General features: G+C 42.2%; 1 protein-coding gene and 1 long non-coding RNA gene across 8 annotated transcripts in view; one reads left to right on the forward strand and one right to left on the reverse strand.

Annotated features, from left to right (window-relative positions):
* PDE11A (phosphodiesterase 11A) overlaps window positions 1–15,780 on the forward strand; it is a 162,191-nt gene extending 146,411 nt beyond the window's left edge. For 6 of the 7 annotated variants that reach the window (XM_081023757.1, XM_081023759.1, XM_081023760.1 and 3 more), the window contains one exon: window positions 11,862–15,780. In XM_081023757.1, coding sequence (XP_080879883.1) covers window positions 11,862–12,038 — 177 coding nt within the window. In that variant the 3' untranslated portion in view covers window positions 12,039–15,780. The remainder of the gene's footprint in view (window positions 1–11,861) is intronic. The other variant, XM_081023758.1, reaches the window with a different exon arrangement.
* A 1,841-nt stretch (window positions 15,781–17,621) lies between these two features.
* Window positions 17,622–22,389, reverse strand: LOC308458601. Its single transcript, XR_013977590.1, has 2 exons — window positions 21,759–22,389; window positions 17,622–18,254 (listed from the first exon to the last, which is right to left on the reverse strand). It is a non-coding gene; the product is annotated as an uncharacterized lncRNA (long non-coding RNA).
* Window positions 22,390–22,472: the final 83 nt, after the last annotated feature.

Raw genomic sequence — 22,472 nt, forward strand, 5'->3', positions numbered from 1 at the left:
CTCTCTCTCTCTCTCTCCCCGCCCCCTTCTTTTTTTCCATTGTCAGAACTTGAAGTTAATGCCATACCAGCCTTAGGGGTAAACAGAGAACTAGATGTCACAGTCTCACACTGAGTGAGATGCTCCCTGGAATATAAAGCTGAGTCTTAATTTCCAGGGCAGCCATTGCATCAATGATGCATAGAGGCACTGTAAATCCCATTTATGCATGGTTAAGAAGCCTAAGTTAGGACATCATGATCTAGACATCTCCAGTTCTGGGATTCTTCCTTCCTCCACACAAATCCTGCTTTTAATGGTAATAACTTGTCTAAACACAGAATGTAATAGATATGCTAGCATAGCATGTTGTGCTTTTGCAAAATCTGGGCTCCTCCTTTCTTTTCCTCCCTCTCTCCCATTTGCAGATAAATGCTTGGATATGTACGTGCCTGCTGACAGTATAAAGGCATTTACTGTCAGAGAACAGCTTTCTCTGCTGTTCTGTTTTCTGGCGCCATTCCTTCCTTAGTTTCTAGAGTGCTTATTATCTATTATGCCTTATCTTTGACACTGTTAGTGATACCACATATTACAACTAATGTAGTAAGGCCACACACAAAATATTATGATAGATTGTGTGTGTGTGTGTGTGTGTGTGTGTGTGTGTGTGTGTTTAAAAATGTTACTAGCAGCTGTGGGGAAACCTGAGCACCATAGGGACCACAGAAGGTAGACAGGGAGAGTTTAATTATTTTCCTGCTGCCATGGTCCTGGTGAACAACTTCTCCAGCTGCTATTTGCATCAGAAAGGAAGCTCCCATTGGTGCTGCCATTAGTTCAAAGTAGCAGCTTGAGGGGAGATTTACATCAGAACCATAGCAAGGGAAGGGTTGGGGTTGGACTACAGCTCCCATCATCCCTGCTCATGCATGGGCAGGGATGATGGGAGTTGTAGTTCAACAACATATGGGGACCCAAGATAGGGGAAGGCCAGGTTAAACCATGCCCCCCCCGCAGTCCCAGTGCTGCTCAAGCTTGCTCACAGTCACTATTAAAAACAAGCAAACATGCATTCAAAGTACAATGAGACACATGCAACTAAGGAGTTCCATAAGTGGGAGCCAGTGCAAAGGCTCCTGCTAGCAGAACGGGGCTTCCCCCACTGCACTCCCCCAAAATCATGCCAGTCTGTTTGTCTGTGTTCTCCCTCTCTCTAATCCATTGTAAAACTTACCTCAAATCCTGATGTCATCCCTGCATATTTTGCTTGACTGATGATGCACAATCTGATGATTCCAGCTACATGTTGTAAAGTAGCACAATGGTATAGGGATGTATGGTTCTTTTTAAAAAGTAGTTGATCACCTACACACATTACTTTATTATTTTATACATTACTTGATTAGTTGTTGTTCCTAATCCTGCATTGTTCCTGGCCAGCCTCTCTTTTCTCATACCCTTTTTTTTTTTTTTTTTTTTTTTTTGCGGAAATACAAATCTGGGGTATATTTCTGCTACATACTGCTTTCAGAATGTGTTGTCCTTTAAAAACAAATGACTAGGACAAAGCAGTAGATTTAGGCACACTTGCTTGCAAACAAATCCATTGAATTAAGTTGAACTTACTTCTGACTAGTAACTATGCTTAAGATCAGGGGTCGGCAAACTAAGGCCTGCAGGCTGGATCAGGCCCAATTGCCCTCTAGATCTGGCCCGCAAACGGTTCTGCAATCGGTGCGATCACCATTTTTTTCCAATTACTTTTCGGGTGCCATTTTTTGCTATTTTTTCTCCTCCCTCCCTCTTCCTGGCTTCTCCCTGCCCTGCGGAGGAAGAGGGTTGGGCTTTGATAGGAATCCTCACCGGCCTCTCCTCATGGCCGCGCTGTGGGCTGGAGCTTGGCACACCTGCTGGCCCTGCGCCTCCCACCCGGGAAAGCTGTCCCAAAAAGGAGAGGTTCCGCCACCGGCTCCCAACCACAAGCAGAGCAGCGGTAGGAGGTAGGCAGGGGGAGGGGAGGGGCTGGGGGAGAGAGAGAAGCCCCCTCTGCCGCACGTGAAGTCTGGCCCGCCACTAGGTCTGGGGGGTGGTGAACCAGCCTCCTCCAAAAAAAGTCTGCTGACCCCTGCTTAAGATTGTGTTACACAAAACTAAGACAGCTAAAACTGAAATAATTTCTTGAAGGGTTAGCTATGTTAGTTTGTTGCAGTAATTATTTTACATATGTTGTTACTCGGGTTTTTTGCATTTAATTTTCCCTTTGCACTGCTTTCGTTTTCCACCTCTGCCTGTGTAGATATATACCTGCCATCTCAGAATAACACTACATGCATTTGATGAATTGAACTCAAGTCCATAAAATGTTATGCCATAATAAATGTGTTAAGTCTTTAAGGTACCACAAAACTCTTCGCAGTTTGTGAAATAACATCAGTTAGCAGTCCTTCTATTTGTGCAAGTCACTTAGCAAACAAATATGGTTTCAAATTCATCATTTGGTAACAAGGATTTTCTTACAGAACTGGAAAATGCATGCAACTGGAAGAGAAGCATTAATTTCAATGTGCTCCAGTATGTTACAGTTCAAAATGTCACACATGGAATATACGTGGGAACTATAGTCCCTATACTTAACTAGTTTATTCTCAGCTTGTTTTTTCTTGCCGTTACCTTCATTTGCTAAAAAGTCTTTGCTTTTTTCTGTTGGATAGGATCAGCTCCTGCTTTGTAAGACTTTGGAGGAAATGTGTGCATTGTTTTTATGCTTAAAGCGATGAGTGTCTAAAATGTGGATATTTGTGTGTCTTCGTGATCTGCCTTGAACATAAAGTTGACTAGATAGAAGATGCCAGATCAGTGCAGTAAGGAAAGGGCCAAATCAGTCACTCAGTGATCATTCCAAGTCTGAGAACCTGGGTTATTGCCAAACAGCTGCAAAGCGACAGGGAAGGCCACAGCATGCAGAGGGCAAGTGGGTGGAAGAGGTGCTTAGCTTAACCTTCCTCGCGCTCAGTTTATTTCCTCTGCAACTTTGTGCCCAGTCAGTTGTCCCTGTGATGAGGTAAGCATACGTTGAACCCAGAATGTGGCAAGAATTGCAGTAGTGGTGGTAGGTTTGCAGGGGGAATGGAGTAAGCAGAAAGAAGAGGATTTAAGCCCCTTGTCCAAACCCATTGCTTCTCTGCAGCAAATCAAGTGTGTCGCCCCATCACTGCACCTGTTTGGCCCAAAACGACACAAATCAAAGCAGTCTGTTTGTTTGCACACAGTCAAAGGGGTATCTTTATAGCTGTTTTGATTTTCTCTAAAATTCAGTTATAACGAAGTGCTTCACACACAAGGGACAGGAGTCTTCTTATGAGAAATAGAAGATAACAAAAGAGGCTAAAAAGAATCCCAACCTATTACCATTCTGCGTTGTTAAGCAGAGATGGCAACCCCATGAGATGGAAGGACACAAGAGGTCGGAGGCCAAGCACTCTGCCCCTGTCTGAGTAAGAATGCGAGCAGGATGTGTTTTTGTGGGAGACATCCAGAGCATCTTTGCTTCTGTAAGTGCTCTGTTCTCTTTTTGGAATTCCAGATGGGATGCTCCTTTCAAGGATTTGAAAGAGCCTTCTTAAATCCCTGTGAATGCAGTACAAAGGGTAGAGGAATTGACATTGCTTCGTCTCAACCCTCCAGGGTCAGGTTGCATTTGTCACTATATGTCTTCTCAGTGCTTCGTACATCATAACACAGAAGGAAAATGAAAGTCCTCGGAAGCATTCTTTATCAAATACGATACACTTGGAACACAAACAAAAGGGCATGCATAATGGCCTCAGCTGCTAGCAAAAACGTTTTGATATCCTCTCTAGCTTGTCATCATTAAGCAATAGATTATGTGTGACCCTGTAATTAAATGACTCTGTTGGGTGATGCCAACGGAACGCTGCAGTTGTAACAAGTCCTTTAATTTATGCACAATATGCTCAATGAAAAGCAAAATGCTTGGGGGTGGTAAATGTACTGCTGTGAACCAAACGGGCAGTAGGCAACGTAGTGCAGCGAATACATTTTGCTTTGGATGCTGATTGCACTTCTGTGCCCTCCACAATCACTTGTGCCAGTTGTTCAGTATCTGAAGAAGCTGGAGGAGGAGCATTCCTTAGCAAACAGGATGTGAAAGAGGCCATTGCCACAAGATACAAAGCTTAAGCCTTACAAATGGAACTCTTGATAATCCACTTTTCACATACTTTCATAAGCAGTTCCCACTGGCCTGGAAAATGCGTGCACCTCCAGGAACTACATGTGAACAGTGGCATCAAGATTTCTCTATCTCCTGGAAGTGATGCCAACCAAAATAGGGGGTGGAACTTCAAAAGGAGGCAACCATGCCTGACCAGATCTGGGGCAACCTTGATTACTTCGAGATTTCTTTAATACCAATCAAAGCAAACCCTCCCGAGAGGGTTACAGGGTTATAAGAGAAAGTTTGTTATGTTTCTCTGGTTGTCAGTGATGCATGTAATTGAACAGTGGATTTGAAAGTTGGTTTTGAATCTGGTGAGCCTGATAGTTGCTGAGACTATAAGTTTCCCACCCCACCCCACCCCCATGATGGATTTGTTTTGTTTCATTAAGGTCGATGTTCTTTTCTGTTTCATCAGAGTGGAAATATTGCATGGCAGGTATGGGGCACAGGACGGAACTGCTGGATAATGACTTCAGCTCCGAAGCATAATACAGTCGTACCTTGGAAGTCGAACAGAATCCGTTCCGGAAGTCCGTTCAACTTCCAAAATGTTCGGAAACCAAAGCGTGGCTTCTGATTGGCTGCAGGAAGCTCCTGCAGCCAATTGGAAGCCGCAGAAGCCCATGTTGGACGTTCGGGTTCCAAAGAACATTCACAAACCGGAACACTCACTTCCGGGTTTCGATGGTTCGGGAGCCAAGGCGTTTGAGAGCCAAGGTTGGAATAATAGGTTGACGAAAGGGTGTAGCAGTTGGGATGTTTTCATTTAGTGAAAAGGTGAGTAAGAGGTGACAATTAGCTGAGCAATATGTAGAAATGAACTGAGAGGGAAAGGTGCCTATTTAGAACCCGAGGAGGCGGACTGAGAAGCTGGAAAATGTGTTTGAAAAGATGGCCAATGAAGTAAACCCTCTGTTTTAAAACAAAACAAAACTTGCAGCAAATCTGAAAGAAGATTAATGGATAATTTAACAGCTACTCAGTTTTCAAGAAAGACAAAGAGCAAACTCTATTGCCTCAGAAAAGGGCTAGAAATGATGATGGATTGAATGCTTGCAGTAAGTGTTGAACAAACCGGAATCACAGCTTACATCTGGCTGGCAAATTCCCAGCTGAGGGTAAATCTAAAGAACTAACTAAGGAAAAGAGACTGATATGGACTGAAGAGATTTTCAAAATCTGTTTAACAGCAAGGCAGCAAGTATTGATTGCTGTGTGGAAGAAATGCCAAAAGTAAATGTAAAAAAAATCCTTCCAGTAGCACCTTTAAGACCAACTAAGTTAGTTCTTGGTATGAGCTTTCGTGTGCAAGCACACTTCTTCAGATACACTGACTTAGTTGGTCTTAAAGGTGCTTAGTTGGTCTTAAAGGTGCTACTGGAAGGATTTTTTTTATTTTGACTATGGCAGACCAACACGGCTACCTATCTGTAACTCAAAAGTAAATGGTTAGTCATCTCGTGTTTTGCCCAACTCTCTTTGGATATGGCAAATTGCAGGAGCAAACGGAAGCCTACGGTTACAATTCTCAGGCTATCTTTGCTAGAGCTACTTCCGTAAGAATGGCTTAAGGATTGCTGCCTATTCATTAATCTGAAGCAGCCACTCTTTGCAGAAGAGATTATAGACCAGGTTCTCAATTTTAGTGAAGTTATTATGGAGCAACAAAAGATTTGACTCACAAACATGGCACCTCATGACCTGGGTACATATTTCAGTAGAAGCGCCCATCTCTGTGCTCTTCAGTGATTTAACTACAGTGGTGCATCGCAAGACGAAATTAATCCGTTCCGTGAGTCTCTTCGTCTTGCGGTTTTTTCGTCTTGCGAAGCATGGCTATTAGCGGCTTAGCGGCTATTAGCGGCTATTAACAGCTTAGCGGCTTAGCGGCTATTAGCGGCTTTAAGAAAAAGGAAACAAACTCGCAAGAACTCGCAAGATGTTTCGTCTTGCGAAGCAAGCCCATAGGGAAATTCGTCTTGCGGAACGACTCAAAAAACGGAAAACTCTTTCGTCTTGCGCGTTTTTCGTCTTGCGAGGCATTCGTCTTGCGAGGTACCACTGTATTTTAGCAACAGGAAATTTGCTTGCTTTAATTCTGGCACATTTTTGGATCTCATTCGCATAACCATTATAGGTAACTAGGTTACTTTTTTCTCTTTTTCATAGTGATATAGGAGCACTTGCTCATTTTTGGTTTTGAGGAGTCTCCAACCTTCTTTTGTACTACATGCAGAGAGAGAGAGAGAGCTACAGAGCAAGAGGGGATAACCCTACACAGAACTTACATTTTTTGGTGGCAGCCCCAGATTTCTTGTAGCTTACTTCCATTCTTATAGTGGCCCTTAAAAAAAGGTCATAATTTATCTGAACTGATAAAGTTCCAGGGTCCTTAGGAGGTGAAATGATTCCCCATATATTCTATAGAATAACCTAGTCAGCAAAACACATCCCGCAGTCCAGTTTTGACTCTATTAACCTCTGCAGGAGTTTCACATGCTCACACCTTTTGTCCCCTTTGAGTTCCTCTAGTCACCAGGATCTCTTTCAATTGCCTCAGTAAAAATGATTAATTAGAACCCAGTGGGTTACTGAGCAGTGTGACTATGGTGGCTTGTAGCTTTCTGATATTCTGCTCAGTAATAAAAGAGAATTTATATGTTCTTATTGCACATACACACTTTACAAGTGTTAGATCTGCAGAAAGACGACTGTGTGCTGTTATCTTGTCAAAGCTCATGAATTAAACAGGCGAGTCAGAGCTGGTCAATATTTGGATGGGAGCCCTGAAGAAAAATCTACATTGCAGCAGAAAGTTCTGCTTGTAATTCACTGGGTGACACACTGTTCTCTGAACCAGTTTGGAACTGGTTTTAGGGGGCAAGGAGAGATGCTTGATTTATAAAGCTCTTAAGTTACAGGTGTTTAACATCGTTGGGTAAAATAGCTCTTAAATTGCAGGATGTAATACTTCATTCTGCATTAGTAAGATCTCATCTGGAATACTGTGTCCAGTTCTGAGTGCTATACATTTAAGCAGACAAATTGGAATGGGATCCAGAGGAGGCCAATGAAGATGGTCAGAAGTTTTGTAAACAAGTCCTATGATGACAGATTGAAGGGTGTACTTAACCTAGAGAAGACTGAGAAGGAATGTGATAACATCATTCAAATATCCGAAGGGCTTGCTACTTAGAACAGGGGGGAAACAAGCTCATTTACAGCATATGATTTCCCCTCAAAGAATCTTAAGGGTTCTATTTTGTTAAAAGATGTTGGGAATAGGAACTCTTGTGAGGTGTAAGCTACAATTCCCAGGATTATTTGAGGGGGAGTCATGTGCTGTGCTTTAAAAGTACGATGCACACAGATTTCCCCTCTGCTACCTCAGAAGAAGGTAGGACTAGATGGGCTTAAGTTGCAGGAGGGAATGTTTTGGTTGAGCACCAGGAAAAACTGTTTCACAGTAAGAGCAGTTCAGAAATGGAACCAGTTGTTTAGGTGGTATTGGCCTGTCTCTCATTGGACATTTTCAAGCAGAGGCTGGTCAGACATCTATTAGGGATGCTCTAGCTCTGAGTTTTCTGAAGTGGGCAGGGAGTACAAATAAAGGTAAAGGGACCCCTGACCATTAGGTCCAGTTGTGACTGACTCTGTGGTTGTGGCACTCATCTCGCTTTATTGGCCGAGGGAGCTGGCATGCAGCTTCCGGGTCATGTGGCCAGCATGACTAAGCCGCTTCTGGCGAACCAGAGCAGCGCACGAAAATGCCGTTTACCTTCCCGCCGGAGCGGTACCTATTTATCTACTTGCACTTTGACGTGCTTTTGAACTGCTAGGTTGGCAGGAGTGCAAGTAAATGGCTTTAAGGGACAACCCCCCAGAACAGCACACAGGTGGGAGAGAAGAGGGGAATTGTTCTATCTGGCAAGCTGCAATGCTTACACAGACACAACGTTTGTACTAGCGCAATGCTGAATTCCATCCATGGTCTGTATTTGACCTATGATTCTAAATGTTGCTTTTGATACAAATGACAGATCTCCCAGTGGCCACTGCCTCCCCTCAGGGATGGAGAAATGTGAAAGCCCAAATAATTCCCCGACCAAGTTAACAGCTTGGACCCACGAGAATTATGTTCAAGTCCCATCTTTGTCAGGGATGACAACCTAGAGAAAATATATATAATATTTATTATATTATATGACATTGTGACCCACTTCACAGAATTGCAAGGGCAAGCACAGGGCTTTGTAAAATAGTTTGCAAATGAACACTGCAAATATAAGAACGTGTATGGTTTTGAGAACAAGAGGTATGAATTTATACATAAGGCAGAAATTGACTGGCAGTAGGCTCCAATCAAAATAAAGTACTACTTTATGTGCCTGATTTGTGGAATTGGCTTGACAATGTGTAGTAATGGCCGCCGATGGGATGGCATTAAAAGGGAATTAGACAAATGCATGAAGGATATGTCTATCAGCAGCCATGATAGTTATGCCTCTGAATCCCTCTTGCCAGGGAACAACAATGAGGGAGTACTTAATAGCTCAGTGGTAGAGCACATGATTTGTATGTAAAAGGTTCCCATTTAAATCCCTGGATTCTACAGGTAGAGGCTGGAAAAGCTCCTGTCTGAAACTCTGGTAAGCCACTGCCCATCAGTGTATGAAGACAGTACAGTGGTACCTCGGAAGACGAATGCCTCGGAAGACGAAAAACGCGCAAGACGAAAGAGTTTTTCGTTTTTTTAGTTGCTTCGCAAGACGAATTTCCCTATGGGCTTGCTTCGCAAGACGAAAACGTCTTGCAAGTTTGTTTCCTTTTTCTTAAAACCGTTTGAAGAGGTGCAGTTGCGACTTGACTGTGCTTCGCAAGACGAAAAATTCGCAAGATGAAAAAACTCGCAGAACGAATTAATTTCATCTTGCGAGGCACCACTGTACTAAGCTAGATGAACCTATGAGCTGATTCAGTATAACCCAGGTTCCTGGGAGAGTGTTGACTCCTTGCCCTGCTTGTGGGCTCTCCAGAAGCATATACCTTAGGATCAGGATGGTGGACCAGCTTTGGCCTGATTCACCATAACATTTTTGTCGCCTTATGCTTCCTGAGATGGCCCAGGAATGAGGTTCTCATGACCCTTGGGCTGTATTAGCTTCCTCAGGATCCTCCTTCCAAGAGTAGCTTCCCAAATACGTTTCGGATTCATGACCCTAAAGACTGTATGACTGTATCATGTCCCCAGTTCATGCTTCACAGTTGTCCACATGAGTCCATACCCAATAGACATCCAGACTGCTTTTAAATGCATAGTGTGAACCAGCCCACAAAGGTTTCATTTTATTGAAGAGCTATAACCATTCATAATATCAAAGGAAGTTTCACCCGTGAATTTTCTGAATGAACTACCAACCAAATATAAAGTATGAATATTTCAATGAAATTCCCCAGTTTTCTCTTCCATACACGCTTTTGTACAAAAACTGCATTACCTGTAATGACTTGCCCTGATATTTACATGTGTTGATTACTGGCTGCAGTCAGGAAAAATATTTATTTTCCAATGGTAGCTGTTCACTGTCTGCATAAAAGATCCTCAGTATGACTTTACTTCTCCAGTATCATCCAGCAACGGTTAGATTTTGGAGACCAAGCCAGACTCAAACTTGTCACATTTTTGTTAGAGTAGGAGTTGGGTAACAACTTTGAACTATCAGAATCCTTAAGGGAACGAATTAAGAAACAGTCTGCACAAAGCCAGCACTAAGCAACTGGCATTCAACAAAATGGCACACGATGCATAGAACAAAGAGCTGAAGGTACAGAGTCTCAGTTGTACTGAAGCCAAAAGATCTGAGCAGCTCAGGAATAAATTGGCGGATTGATTCAGATACGGACAGGTGCTAAGAAAGTTATTTAGTAAATGTTCAAGGAATCTGCAGGGAGGGAAGAGAAATGTGTTGCTTTTGAGATAATTTCCCAGAAGCTTCATAAAAGAAAATTGATTACAAGGATTTAATAAGTAAAAGAGAGCCAAAATATATAGTAATCAAATGAGTTTTTAATTACATCTCAGGCAGATATAAAATCCAAATAGTGTACTTTGTATCCAGAAAGTCTGAGAGTAATGCTTTGGTGGCTGAATTATTTTTAAAAGGCTAATTTCCATAGGAATTATAGTAGTCTGTTTAATTAAAAGAGTGAATCTGTGTCCCAAAGCCAAAGTGTATTAAAATGTACAAATAGGGCTTAAATATCAAAGCAGCCTCTGAAGAAAGGCATTTTATACCCTATACATAAAATCTAGCCTTCAGAGTTTTTCTAGTCCAAATGTCACCTGATTAATGTGCATAACAAACGATGGTATTTTTTAATTACACTATATATTTTATCACTATTCTATAGAATTAATTGCCTATACTTTACTTATGACTGAAAAATCAAAGACCATGGAAATATCCCCTTCAATTTATTTTACTCAATTTTAATAACCCTAAGGCAATAAGGAAGAGCATTTGAGGCTGGCAAGTGTCCTCATCCTTGTTAGCTAATCTGAACACCTGAGTTGCTAGGCTCTTTTAATATACATAAAAATGTACTATATGTATGAATGATAGAAGGCATGGTCATAATCAGTTTATGAATGTATGTATGCTTTTTCCACAGATACATTTGTGCTCAAGGTGGTTTACTTTACTTGCATGATTTTAACTTGCTTTCCAGAAGAGCACATTACCGGCCCCCTTTTCTTCCAAGGATCCCATAGAGTAGGAGTGGAGAACCTCAGGACCAGCAGAAGAATGCAGCCAGGCTACTCTTTACAACCCTTGGGACCCTCCTTAAGCCACATCTTCACCCACCTCTAGTGCTTGAACTGAGATAATGTCTGTTGCTTGTCTGGATGAAGGGGGGGGGGGTGTGTGATTGCATTTTACTTTGTGGACCCAGGCTTCCTAAACCAGAAGTGAGGAATCTGTGGTCCTCCTTATGGTGCTGGAGTCCAAATCCCATCATCCTTGGCCTTTGGTGATGTGACTAAGGGGAATGGGAATTGGGAGACCAACAACATTTGTAGGGCCAGAGATTCCCTGCACCTGCATTAAAAGTTGTGTTCTAGAATAGTAAAGGTAAAGGGACCCCTGACCATTGGGTCCAGTCATGGCCGACTCTGGGGTTGCGGCGCTCATCTCGCTTTATTGGCCGAGGGAGCCGGTGTACAGCTTCCGGGTCATGTGGCGAACCAGAGCAGTGCACGGAAACGCCGTTTACCTTCCCACCAGAGAGGTACCTATTTATCTAGTTGCACTTTGACATGCTTTTGAACTGTTAGGTTGGCAGGAGCAGGGACCAAGCAACGGGAGCTCACCCCGTTGCGGGGATTCAAACCACTGACCTTCTGATCGGCAAGTCCTAGGCTCTGTGGTTTAACCCACAGTGCCACCCGCGTCCCTATTCTAGAACAGTACATATCAGCAAAAAGACGCCATGTCTCATAAAATGTTCCAGAAGCGAACCTATCTCGCAGAGCTCCAGGGAATGCTGAACTGAGCAAAGATTCTATATTTTCAGTGGACTGAAATGAGCATCTATTAACCCAGTGATTTGTGACTCCTATTCTTCTGCTTTCTCCCAGGCTTTGGTGAAAGTGAACGGGAAACTGAAGCCTATGATGGATTCGGTGGTGGCCAATAGAAATAGGTGGGAGGAGCTGCACCAAAAAAGACTGCATTCCCAGGCAACCAGCACCACCACCACGTCCTCACCATCCTCTTCCTCCACCTTTGCCATGTCTCAGGGGGTCATAAATTAAGTCTGCACATGTTTTCCTGCTGCTAGGATAGGAGGTGTCAGAAAGGCTTGTTTAAAGCTTAGTTGCGTCATTTTAAAACAAACAAAACAAATGCTGTGTCACGAACATGCTTAATTCAGATGAAGGCAACCCGGCTGGTTTAGGCCTTTTTTTCTCCTGGAATTTCACTTGGTCTGAAGGGAGGATCTGCAATTCTGTTGGTATCTGCAGCGACATGAGCAGCTTGGTGCAGCCTGCATTTGGTCAGCTTATTTCAAGCTGCTGTTTTGAAAGATGGCAAACATGGTCATAAAGGACTGGCGTAAATGAAGCTTACAGCTTAGTTTAATTAAGAGAGAGCATGGCTGAAATTTTGTAAAAATGACTGAGGCATCTGCAAGGGGCTCGGGGGGCGGGGCGGGAGAGAATAGTTTGTAATAATAACTTGGGTTTGCACTAATTCAGCATTTACTGATATGAACCAGTTATTACCTGCACTTCTCATAGTTATCCTTTTTATTGTGCTTGAATGTTCAGAGAAGCCTGCATTGTATTTATTCTACAGGAGGGGTTTTTGGTTGTGTGTGCTTTTTTTACAACAAAGCTTCAAATGATTGATCAGGGTTTTTAGAACTGCCTGTCTTTGCTCTGTTGAAGAGGAGATATGAACTTCATTACATTCAAAAACACCAACCTGTTCTGGCTTCCTTAAGACTTTCGTACTAGCAATGCAATTTGAATTGTTCTGCAGGCAGAAGCTTCTATAAAGGTAAAAATTCTGCATGGTAATTTGGGTTCCTTTAGAATTTTGTTTTAAACATTTTTAAAGCTGCTTTGCGCCCTAAGGAAAAAACCAATGGTATTTCATGAAAATTGCATAATAAAAATGAAATCTGTTGCCTTCTGGTAGAGAATTTGCACTATAGGGTATGAACATGGCTTTCTGGTATATTTTCTAAATCACATTAACTTTGACTATTACTGTTAAAGATTGGTATGACACTGGAATATGTCACAAATGGAGCAATGACTACCTCTGCTTTTTTCTGTCCAGGTTGGTTTTAGTTTTTAGTTTTTTTAACAATAACATGTTGGCCTAATCCATTATTGCAGCCAACGGAAATCAAGTCAAAAACTGCATGTACTGAGGATACAGTGAATGTTTTGCATATTGTGTGAAATCAGTGTGAATCATGTTTAATACCGAAATATATCAGTGGAGTTGCCTGCACTGGAAATGAATGCTCTTTTATTTAAGCACATCATATTTAGCAAAATTTCAGTACTACTGGAATGGCATTGCTGCTCCTGAATCACATCCTCTTCCCTAGTTAGCATTTGAATTACATGGTCTATTCAGGTTCATTTCATACAACCTGTTACACGTGTTGAGAATCTGGCCTGGATGTACCAGCAAGCAACGCTCACCACATGGAGAATGTGTCATGCGATTGCTTCACCAAACGACCAGACCCCAATTCTTAATTATGTGAGCTGGGTGTTCACTGAAGAGAGCAGGTAGCTTTACCTCTGCATCTTCCACGCTGCATACAAAGCCACACAATTCACATTCTTAGCATGCCAACTTGGGCTTCTGAATTGACAGGATTACTGATGGCTACCTGGGATTTTCGTACAGAATGGTGGCTGCCTGTACTTTCTGTTGTTATCACCTTCCCAGGGTGGTAGTACACATGGCACTGTCTTAAGTACTCAGAAGTATAGATTTTTGTAAAAGGGGGAGGGGGGTTCAGAAGGAACCAAACCACTTGACAAGAACCTGTTTCCAGGATTTCCGGAATGGGGGATGGAGAGGAGAGTGGGGGAAGCAGAAATGAAAATGCACAGGTAGACTGTCAGGCTATTAATTAAGTCTTTGGCCACCACAGCAGCTGAGACACAAGTGCCAGCTGAACACAGAACAAAAAAAAAAGGAATGGGAATCGGCAGACAATAGAGAAATGACCTCTCTTTCTGCTCCCCATTTCCCCTTTGCAATCTTCTTAACAGTAAGCATCCTGGAGGAAGAGATTGGGGAGGGGGGCACCACAGAGTTAAACACCCACCCACCCCACACACTATATGTTTCAGAAGAGCAAAGGAATGAGGATCCTTTTTCCTGTGCCCATGCATAATAGTAAATGCTCAGGTTTGGGGGATGTCAGCCCTCTCTAGAGCTATATAGCACAACAGGGGAAAGCTCCCCCACCAAGCCTTGAAACATCCACAGCCCTCCTCAGCTTGAACTCTCCCTCCATGGCAGGGGGCCGTGCATTTTTGTGTGTTCTCTGCACTAAGACGCACTGCACTTGCCTTCATTGAGGGCCAGCCCAGCCAGTGTAGAAAAGGTGGGAGGAGTTGCCCAACTGCAAGTGTCCCCAGCTGCAGCATTCTACTTACCCATAGGAATGAATACCGACCATTCAGTTATGTCGGAGAAAGGAAAGGGCTACTTATGTGAAGGACCTCTAATAACTTGGAACAGCTGCTGGATCAGATGGAGAAAACAGTATGGCCTATATTACTACAGGGCTCAGGTATCCCACTTCTTTTCTCTCCTCTTGGACCATACCCCTATAGTGCAGGCAGGACAGCTTTTTAGCCTCATGACATGCAACTGCCCAACTCTTAAGTCCCCACCCCGTCTTTCTAGGATGTTTACTAATGTATAAACCTTCAATCGTTTAGTCATGCTATACAGTATTCTTCTTTCACCCGCCCCTTTCCCTTCTCTCTGACACCTCCAAATTCCTTTCATCCTTGAAGCTGGGGTTTAAATTTGGGCAATCATAAAAATAACAATAATTTAGGGGGGGAATAGTTATATGTAAGTCCAACAAATCAAAGGGAAATGTACCAAGGCAGTTTCCCTAATGTCACAGCAGTTGCATATAAGCACTTGTTGGGGGTTTTTTTTTACAGTGGTGTCCTGTGTTCACCCTCTTCTAATGCAGAATACAGCAGAACGTTCACGGCTATATTGTGCAGCAGCAGATGGTTTTGTGTGTATGCAGATAGAGCTTGTTGGCTGTATTATATAGGTATGTTGGTTTCAAATTGTCACTAACTACAGTAAGCATCAAATGCAGACATGTCTGGTTTCTCAGTTGAATAGAGGTGCTATAGCCTTTACTCAATGAAACGTAGTTTCTGTCTAGAAATCTTAGCAATCTGAATGCTGCAATATGAAACGTACTGCTTGTTCTCTGTCAGTGTCTTCTGAATGCATGCAAATCTGTATTTAACATACTTCTTATATTAGGATTTCAGAATCTTAAAACCACCTGACTTAAGAAAACAAGGTGCTATGTTCATCCACTTTTGAAGGGCCCGCAAACATTGTAGACGAATTGCATTGCAGAAACATCAGTGGGAATGAATCCTGAATTACGATGTTGCGGACACAGATTTAAGACTGGAGGGAGGAGCAGAGATTTGCCACATCCTGTATAGCACAAAGTTCACAAAAGAATTTTTGGAAATCTGTTTATATTACCAGATGATCTTCAAACCTTAATATTATTTTCTGTTTGTAATAATGTTTGAAGAATGAAATGAACAATGTTATTTTAACAAAAATGCAAAACAGCTAAATTCTTTTGCCAAAGAGCAGACAAGGAATGGGGAAATCCATGTTACTTGCTACAGAGATGAATCCTTGCACTGTTTGAACTTGTTTTTGTTACCTCTCCACTACCTCCCCTCCCCTTTTCTTCCCCAATAATAAATAAAGAACTGGGACGGCATGCTTTAAACCACATAAGGCTTATTTATATAATATGTGCTTTATGGCAAAAACAGACACTGTGATTGACTTGGTCCTGCTGGCAGCTGCATAAAGCTTTCCTGAATTTTGATACAGCATATTGCTAAGTGTGACATAATTTATAGCACATAACCTACAGCTTCTTCCAAGGTTGAGTGTTCCCTCATTTCCTCTCCTTTTTATTGGCTTCAGCACATTGTTGCCCCTGGCAACAGCAGTGGCAGTGACAGGAATGCAAAACCACTGCAAGCTGACATACATTCGAAGCCCTAACAATGTCAACCATCCATCACACAGCTATTTGTAATTGCCTCCATCTATTTCCGATGTCTTTTGGTATCTTTTCTATTGTGGATCAAAATTCAGAATCTGCTGACTAATGCTGTGGTTCTGATTCACCCCTTCCCCTCAACTCCCTTCCCCTCTCCTGACTAATTTGGCGTTGGCTGCATTCATACATGATGCTAAACAGTGGTTTAACCAATGGTTCAACAAACCATGAATCATCTCACAGACAAGCAAATAGGCCAAGGGTTTATTTTCCAAAGCTTGGTTTATTTTCCAGCTGCTCTTGCTCTTGCCCTGTGCTTTTGTTGCTTAACAAGTATCGCTGGTAGGATGGCCCAACAAAACATGCTTAAGCAAAGCTGCTAGGTTCAGAGATTATGGCAAACCATAGTTAAACAGTAGTTCACAAGCAGACAAGAAACAATGGCTTTCCTAGTTAGTTTGCTGGGCTGGGTTCACACATTCAAACAAACTATATTCCAGCTAAACAACTATGCTTTAGTGTTAGGGTGTGAACTAGGCCATTCCTACATACTGAAGCAACTTCTTGGAAGCTGGGAATCATTACAATTCTATATTGTAATATTTTGAGTACCTGAGTTGTTGGATTTGGAAGTGGTTGTACTTGCCTAGTGCTTGCCAGATAGTCATAACATATTAAGTAGTGAGCCCCAGTTTTTAAATTTAGATCTAGCAATCAGATTCCCATCTTGTATTATTCTATGATTCTAGACACCAAGAAGTAAATAGAGAAACCTGTGTAGTAAGTGTATTAGATAAAACGTACAATAGCATTGATCTAACAGTTGTGTTTTCTGATTACAAGAGTGTACAATAGCTTCCAAATACATGTAATTGTGGAAAAATAGAAAACAACAGTTTTCACAAAAGTGTAGGTTCTCCCCACCCTCTAAACGAGCACAGAGAGAGGGAATGTCACTCATGAAGCATATTTTATTTGCTGCTGCTTGTAAATATTAATTTTGACACTGTTCATGTCACAGTTAGAAAAGCCTTGAAAAATATAATGTGAGATTGTCTATATGAACAGAAGTACATTGTCATTGTTGGAAAAAGGAAAGGAATACGATCCCACTAACTAGCTTGCGTACTGAACACAGATAGTAATCAATTTATCCACTTCCATAATTAGCAGAATATTTTCCCATTAAAATATTACTCACCATACATTATGCTTCTATTTACAAGAAAGGAGATCAGGTGGAACTTCTTGATGGTAAGAGATGTTCAACTGTGGAACAGACTCTCAGAAGGTGGTAGACTCCTTCACTGGAGGTTTTAATGCAGAGGTTGGATTACCATCTGCCATGGATGCTTTAGTTGAGATTCCTGCATTGCAGGAGGTTGTACTAGATGGCCCTTAGGGTCCCTTCCAACTCTACTATTTACATTTAAAAAGAACTGAAGCCAATAGTATCTGATGTGAAAATAAACTTACAGGATGTCAAAATCAGTAGTTTATTCAAACCGGATGCATATAACATTAATAACACTATCTGTGTCATGATAAAACAAAACAATACTATATGTTGTGTGCATGTAATCGTTTATTTGGCATTTGACCAATATACCAATTCGGCATTATTTATCCATCACATTTGTAGCAATTCCTGCCCACCCAAGAACATCAAGGCACAATACATGGAGTTATAAAAAAATAATGGTATCCTTCAGAACACTATTAAGCAAGTTAGGGTAGGAGACTGTTACTGGTCCTAAGTTAGTAAGAGAGCTTACATTAGCCGAGTCCAAATTTGAGCCCAAGGCTCTGCGGTCCTGCATGCCTTCAACTATGCCATACCAGCTCATACATGAACAAGAGAGAAAGAGAGGGACTGCCAGAGTATGAGAATGCAACCAAGGAAGAAGAGCTGGTCCTCTTCCCATTCTATCCCTGCCTCAGTTTCAACCTGAAAAATTAATTGGCATGTTTGTGTAAGGTGAAAAGGATTCAGACCAAAATAATATAAAATTCAGGGATGGAGAACCAATGGTCCTCCAGATGTGGGTGGACCACAGTTCTCATGAGCCCCAGCCACCATGCATGGCCAATGCCCTGGAGGCAGTAATGCTTCTGAATTACCAGTTGCTGGAAACCACAGGAGAGAGTGTGCTCTTGTGCTCAAATCCTGCTTGTGGGTTTCCCCCAGGTATCCAGGTGGCTGTGAGAAGATGCTCAACTAGTTTGGTCATTGGCTTGATGCATCAAGCTCTTCTAATGTTCTTATGACAGGAGTTGTAGTCACAACATACGGAGGATCACAGGTTTACCACCCCGATACAAACTAAATATAATAAAGAGGGGCTTGGGGGTTACTATGGGATTGTTTATTATGTACTAGAAATGTCTTGCTTTTGTGTGTGAATATCTCATGTTGATCATTTTTTAAAGAATGATTTTTTAAACATTTTCTAATTTTGATGTTTGAGGTTATGGGCATGTTAAGAGTTTCACCAGTCAGCGGTGTGAGAGATACTGTTACAGACTGCCTGTCAATATGTCTGTCACATTATATGAGAGCATATTTTAATTAAGGTTTTAAAAAACCCCCACAAATGAATCATGTGTACCATAAACATGCATATTCTGTGTAATTTGCGTTTGTATGATTATATATGTCTATTTATTTCTTCCTCTTTAATACAGCTCACTCCATTAGTTTGCCTTAGCTCATCCAACAACTCCAATTCAACTTTTATAACAGCATGTTTTTGAAATGGGTAACTTAGTTTGTTTTATCTCACTAAATAAAAGAATAAATCACTAAATGGATGCCTCACATTTTTTTAATTGGGATTCACAGCTTACTTTTAGTGGTTAGTCAGTGACATAAAAAGAGAAGAGAGCTTTAGTGTTCACATTTCCTTTTTAAAAAAATACGAAATTTTCATGGATGTGTGAATGGTATCAGATCTGTGCCATGGTTCTTGTGGCCTCTGTTCTACAGATGAATAACGCTGTGGATGTCCCACTATCTTCAAATGATCTTTCTGCCAGGTAAGTGCATGCTCAGACTGCATCTGCTTCCAATAGTTGCAAGATGCCGGGCATGTAGAAAAATCTCACTCATGCAACTTGCATGCTTCTTGGCTTCTTTTCCTTGTGATGATGTGTAGCAGAATGGGGTCAATTTGAACTTTCCTTTGAAGGGAAACTAATGTATTTTAGGCACCACACCTGTGAGTTTATATTTGCTTTTCCAACTGATCTACCAAAAGAGAAGCATCAGACAGGAAATGGCTCATCCTTCTCCCACCCACCACTTACCCCTGAAAATCAACAAGCACAGGGAATTAAAAGTACACACTTCTTCGCTACAAGTGGTGCCCCTCCACCACATTACTGTAGAGAAGGGCAATTTTTTAATGAATTCTTGAGTACAATAATGCCCAAATTACAGATTTTACAAGATGTGCATTTTTTCCCACCACCTTTGGAAGCCAGAAGCCTAAACTTTTATCAGGATTGATTTCCCTTACCCTTACATTTTTTCCTAGGCTGTTCACAAACGCTCTTGAGCAACTTGAGTAAAATGCCATGAAGGGTTAATTCTGTGGCTTTTTATAACACTGCATTACGTTTATTGCTTAACCAAATTACAGCATTAATTAAAAGACCCTACTAAAAGTGCTGCCTACCAGCTTCTATTCCCTAAGGGCCTATCAAAAGTGAATGAAGTTGGACAGTGAAAATTAGAGGAAATGGCCATGCCAACTCTGGTTTGTGATTTGTGTTTTCATTTCATTTGAAAATGACCATCTGTCTATGCAGAATGCTTTCTTCAGCCTGCAGATCAGGAAGACTACTGCATGGAAACAACTCGCAATGCTGACTCTAATGTCTAAAATGTTAAAACAAAAGTAAGTGTTGCCATTTGTGATCACAGCTATGTGGTTTTCCTCATGGGATAAGGTGCAGTCCTCTACATATTTATGTAAAAGTCACATATATACCTAAGTGCACACATGAATGCACCTCTTTATGTGTGTTTTGTACCAAAAATAATGCTTAATTGCATGGTGTCGATTTCCAAAACTTTAACCTTAAAAACACCTAAAGAGTGGCTTTAAAAAAAAAAGAAATAGTAATAAAGGTTTCAAAGCAAAGGTTTGAAAGGGGCTTGAGATTCAAATCTGAAGTGTGAAACTATATCCAGACAGCATAACACATATGAACAGTATAGTAAATGTGATGTGATGCTCAAGGAACACGTATTAATATTTTAGTGACTTCAGCTATTAGGCTGAGAAGCATAATGTTCCATGAAGCAAAACAAGGATGATATGGAAGTATTAGGTTCCCCAAAAGGCTGTTTATTGTTGCATGGACTTCTTATAACTGTGTGTGTGCCTAAAAGACTAAGAAACTAAGCCATGGTAGTCCTCCAGGGGATAGGGAGCATATTGCTAAACAGAGTAGTGGCATATTGGTACAATAACCAGATTGTAAAACTTGTTTGGATAAACATTTTGAAAAGGTAAAAGATTAGTGGACTCTAAGGGAAGATCCTTTGCTTATCAGCCCTTTCAAAATTTTACATTCCTGCATTGCAGGGGGTTGGACTAGATGACCCTCGAGGCCCCTTCCAACTCTACAATTTATTCTACTCATGCTTTAGTTCCCTCCCAATCTCTTCTCTCCCTGCCCCTTTTACCTCACACTACTATCTCAATGGGTGATCAGTTACAAAGGAAGAACAAGCCCCTGTACTTTTAGCTGTTGTGTTAGAGGGAATATGAGTAGGCAAAACTTCTGTCACTCATATAGAACTGTAGAACTACAGTAAGTAACACACACACTGGTTTAAACATTGATTTCAGATCTTCAATATCTCTTGAGGTAGTAAAAAGCAGGATGCATTTGCACAGAAGGAAGGGAACACAAGACACCTGGATTCAGCTTAATAGTTGGGGAATGAAAGAGATGGTGGTAATTTGATGAGATTTCTGTCATCTGGAGGTATGGGGTATCTTTTGCTAGAAGCCAGCAAAAGTGACCAGATGCGCAGGCAATGGGTGTTTGTGAGCAAATTAGGAGTTTAAAACAGTAGAACGTTGGTTTGTAATATAAAAGGATGGATGAAGCTCATTTCACCAGCGAAAATAAAGTAGGTGACCGTTTCTAAAAGCTTCACTGGAGAGCTGTTAATGAGCATCTATCTGCCAGCTCTGGTCCCCATCTGAAATGGGGCGTTGCTAACATAGGGGGGTAAAGGACATGGGTGGCGCTGTGGGTTAAACCACAGAGCCTAGGACTTGCTGATCAGAAGGTCTGCAGTTCAAATCCCCGTGATGGGGTGAGCTCCCATTGTTCGGTCCCAGCTCCTGCCAACCTAGCAGTTCGAAAGCACGTCAAAGTGCAAGTAGATAAATAGGTGGGAAGGTAAATGGTGTTTCCGTGCACTGCTCTGGTTCGCCAGAAGCGGCTTAGTCGTGCTGGCCACATGACCCGGAAGCTGTACGCCGGCTCCCTCGGCCAATAAAGTGAGATGAGCGCCGCAACCCCAGTCGGCCACGACTGGACCTAATGGTCAGGGGTCCCTTTACCTTTAACATAGGGGGGTGGTTGTGACACCCATCTCAACATGCAATATGGACGGCAATTAACACTGGACTTCACTGCAGGGTCGGTCACGACTGGACCTAATGGTCAGGGGTCCCTTTACCTTTACACTGCAGGGTGCTTGTAAGCCTCTCAAGGAGCCCCAGCATTCCCGCCCAGCCATTCTGCGGGATATTAAGAGCAGCTTACATTACAGGTTTCTCATAAGCCACAGTCTCTCAGCCGACCCACCCAATTATACGCCAGTTTTATTTCCAGCTGCCCCTTTTAGCGCTCAAAGGACGGGCAGTCATGGCGTAAATAACTACTGTACAAGCACGCAGACAATCCAACAGGCAAACGAAGGAACTGCCCGACCCTTCAAGCTAAGCCTTCCCACCGAGCCCTGCCCTCCTTTGCATCAAACTCAAAAAGCCCCGCAGACGCAATGCTCAAGCCCGCCCGCCAGAGAGCCAAAATGCAAAACAGCGGAGCAAGGCAGGCGAGTCCCACTATTCCAACGTCACGTGACACAGAAAAGAGCCCCCCCTTCCCAACGCCTCCGGAAAGGAACTACATATCCCAGAATGCTCGTCACTTACGATTCTGGGAGATGAAGTCCACGCTGCTCGCAATTTACGTCACGCCCTCCCCCTTTTTAGCAAATTTTGTTTGTTTGTTTCAAAACATATCGCCTCACGTCGCTGAGCACGTCGCTGAGGCGGGAAATTAAGAACAATTGAGAACAAAAATGTGAATACCCGAGGGCGCAAGGGAAGGCCGCTTCTTCCTGGCGGTCCTGACTCCTCGAGAGCCGTTGCCACAGAAACCGACGCCC

This window comes from Podarcis pityusensis, assembly GCF_964106645.2.
Source record: "Podarcis pityusensis genome assembly, chromosome: 1".
NCBI lineage: Eukaryota > Metazoa > Chordata > Lepidosauria > Squamata > Lacertidae > Podarcis > Podarcis pityusensis.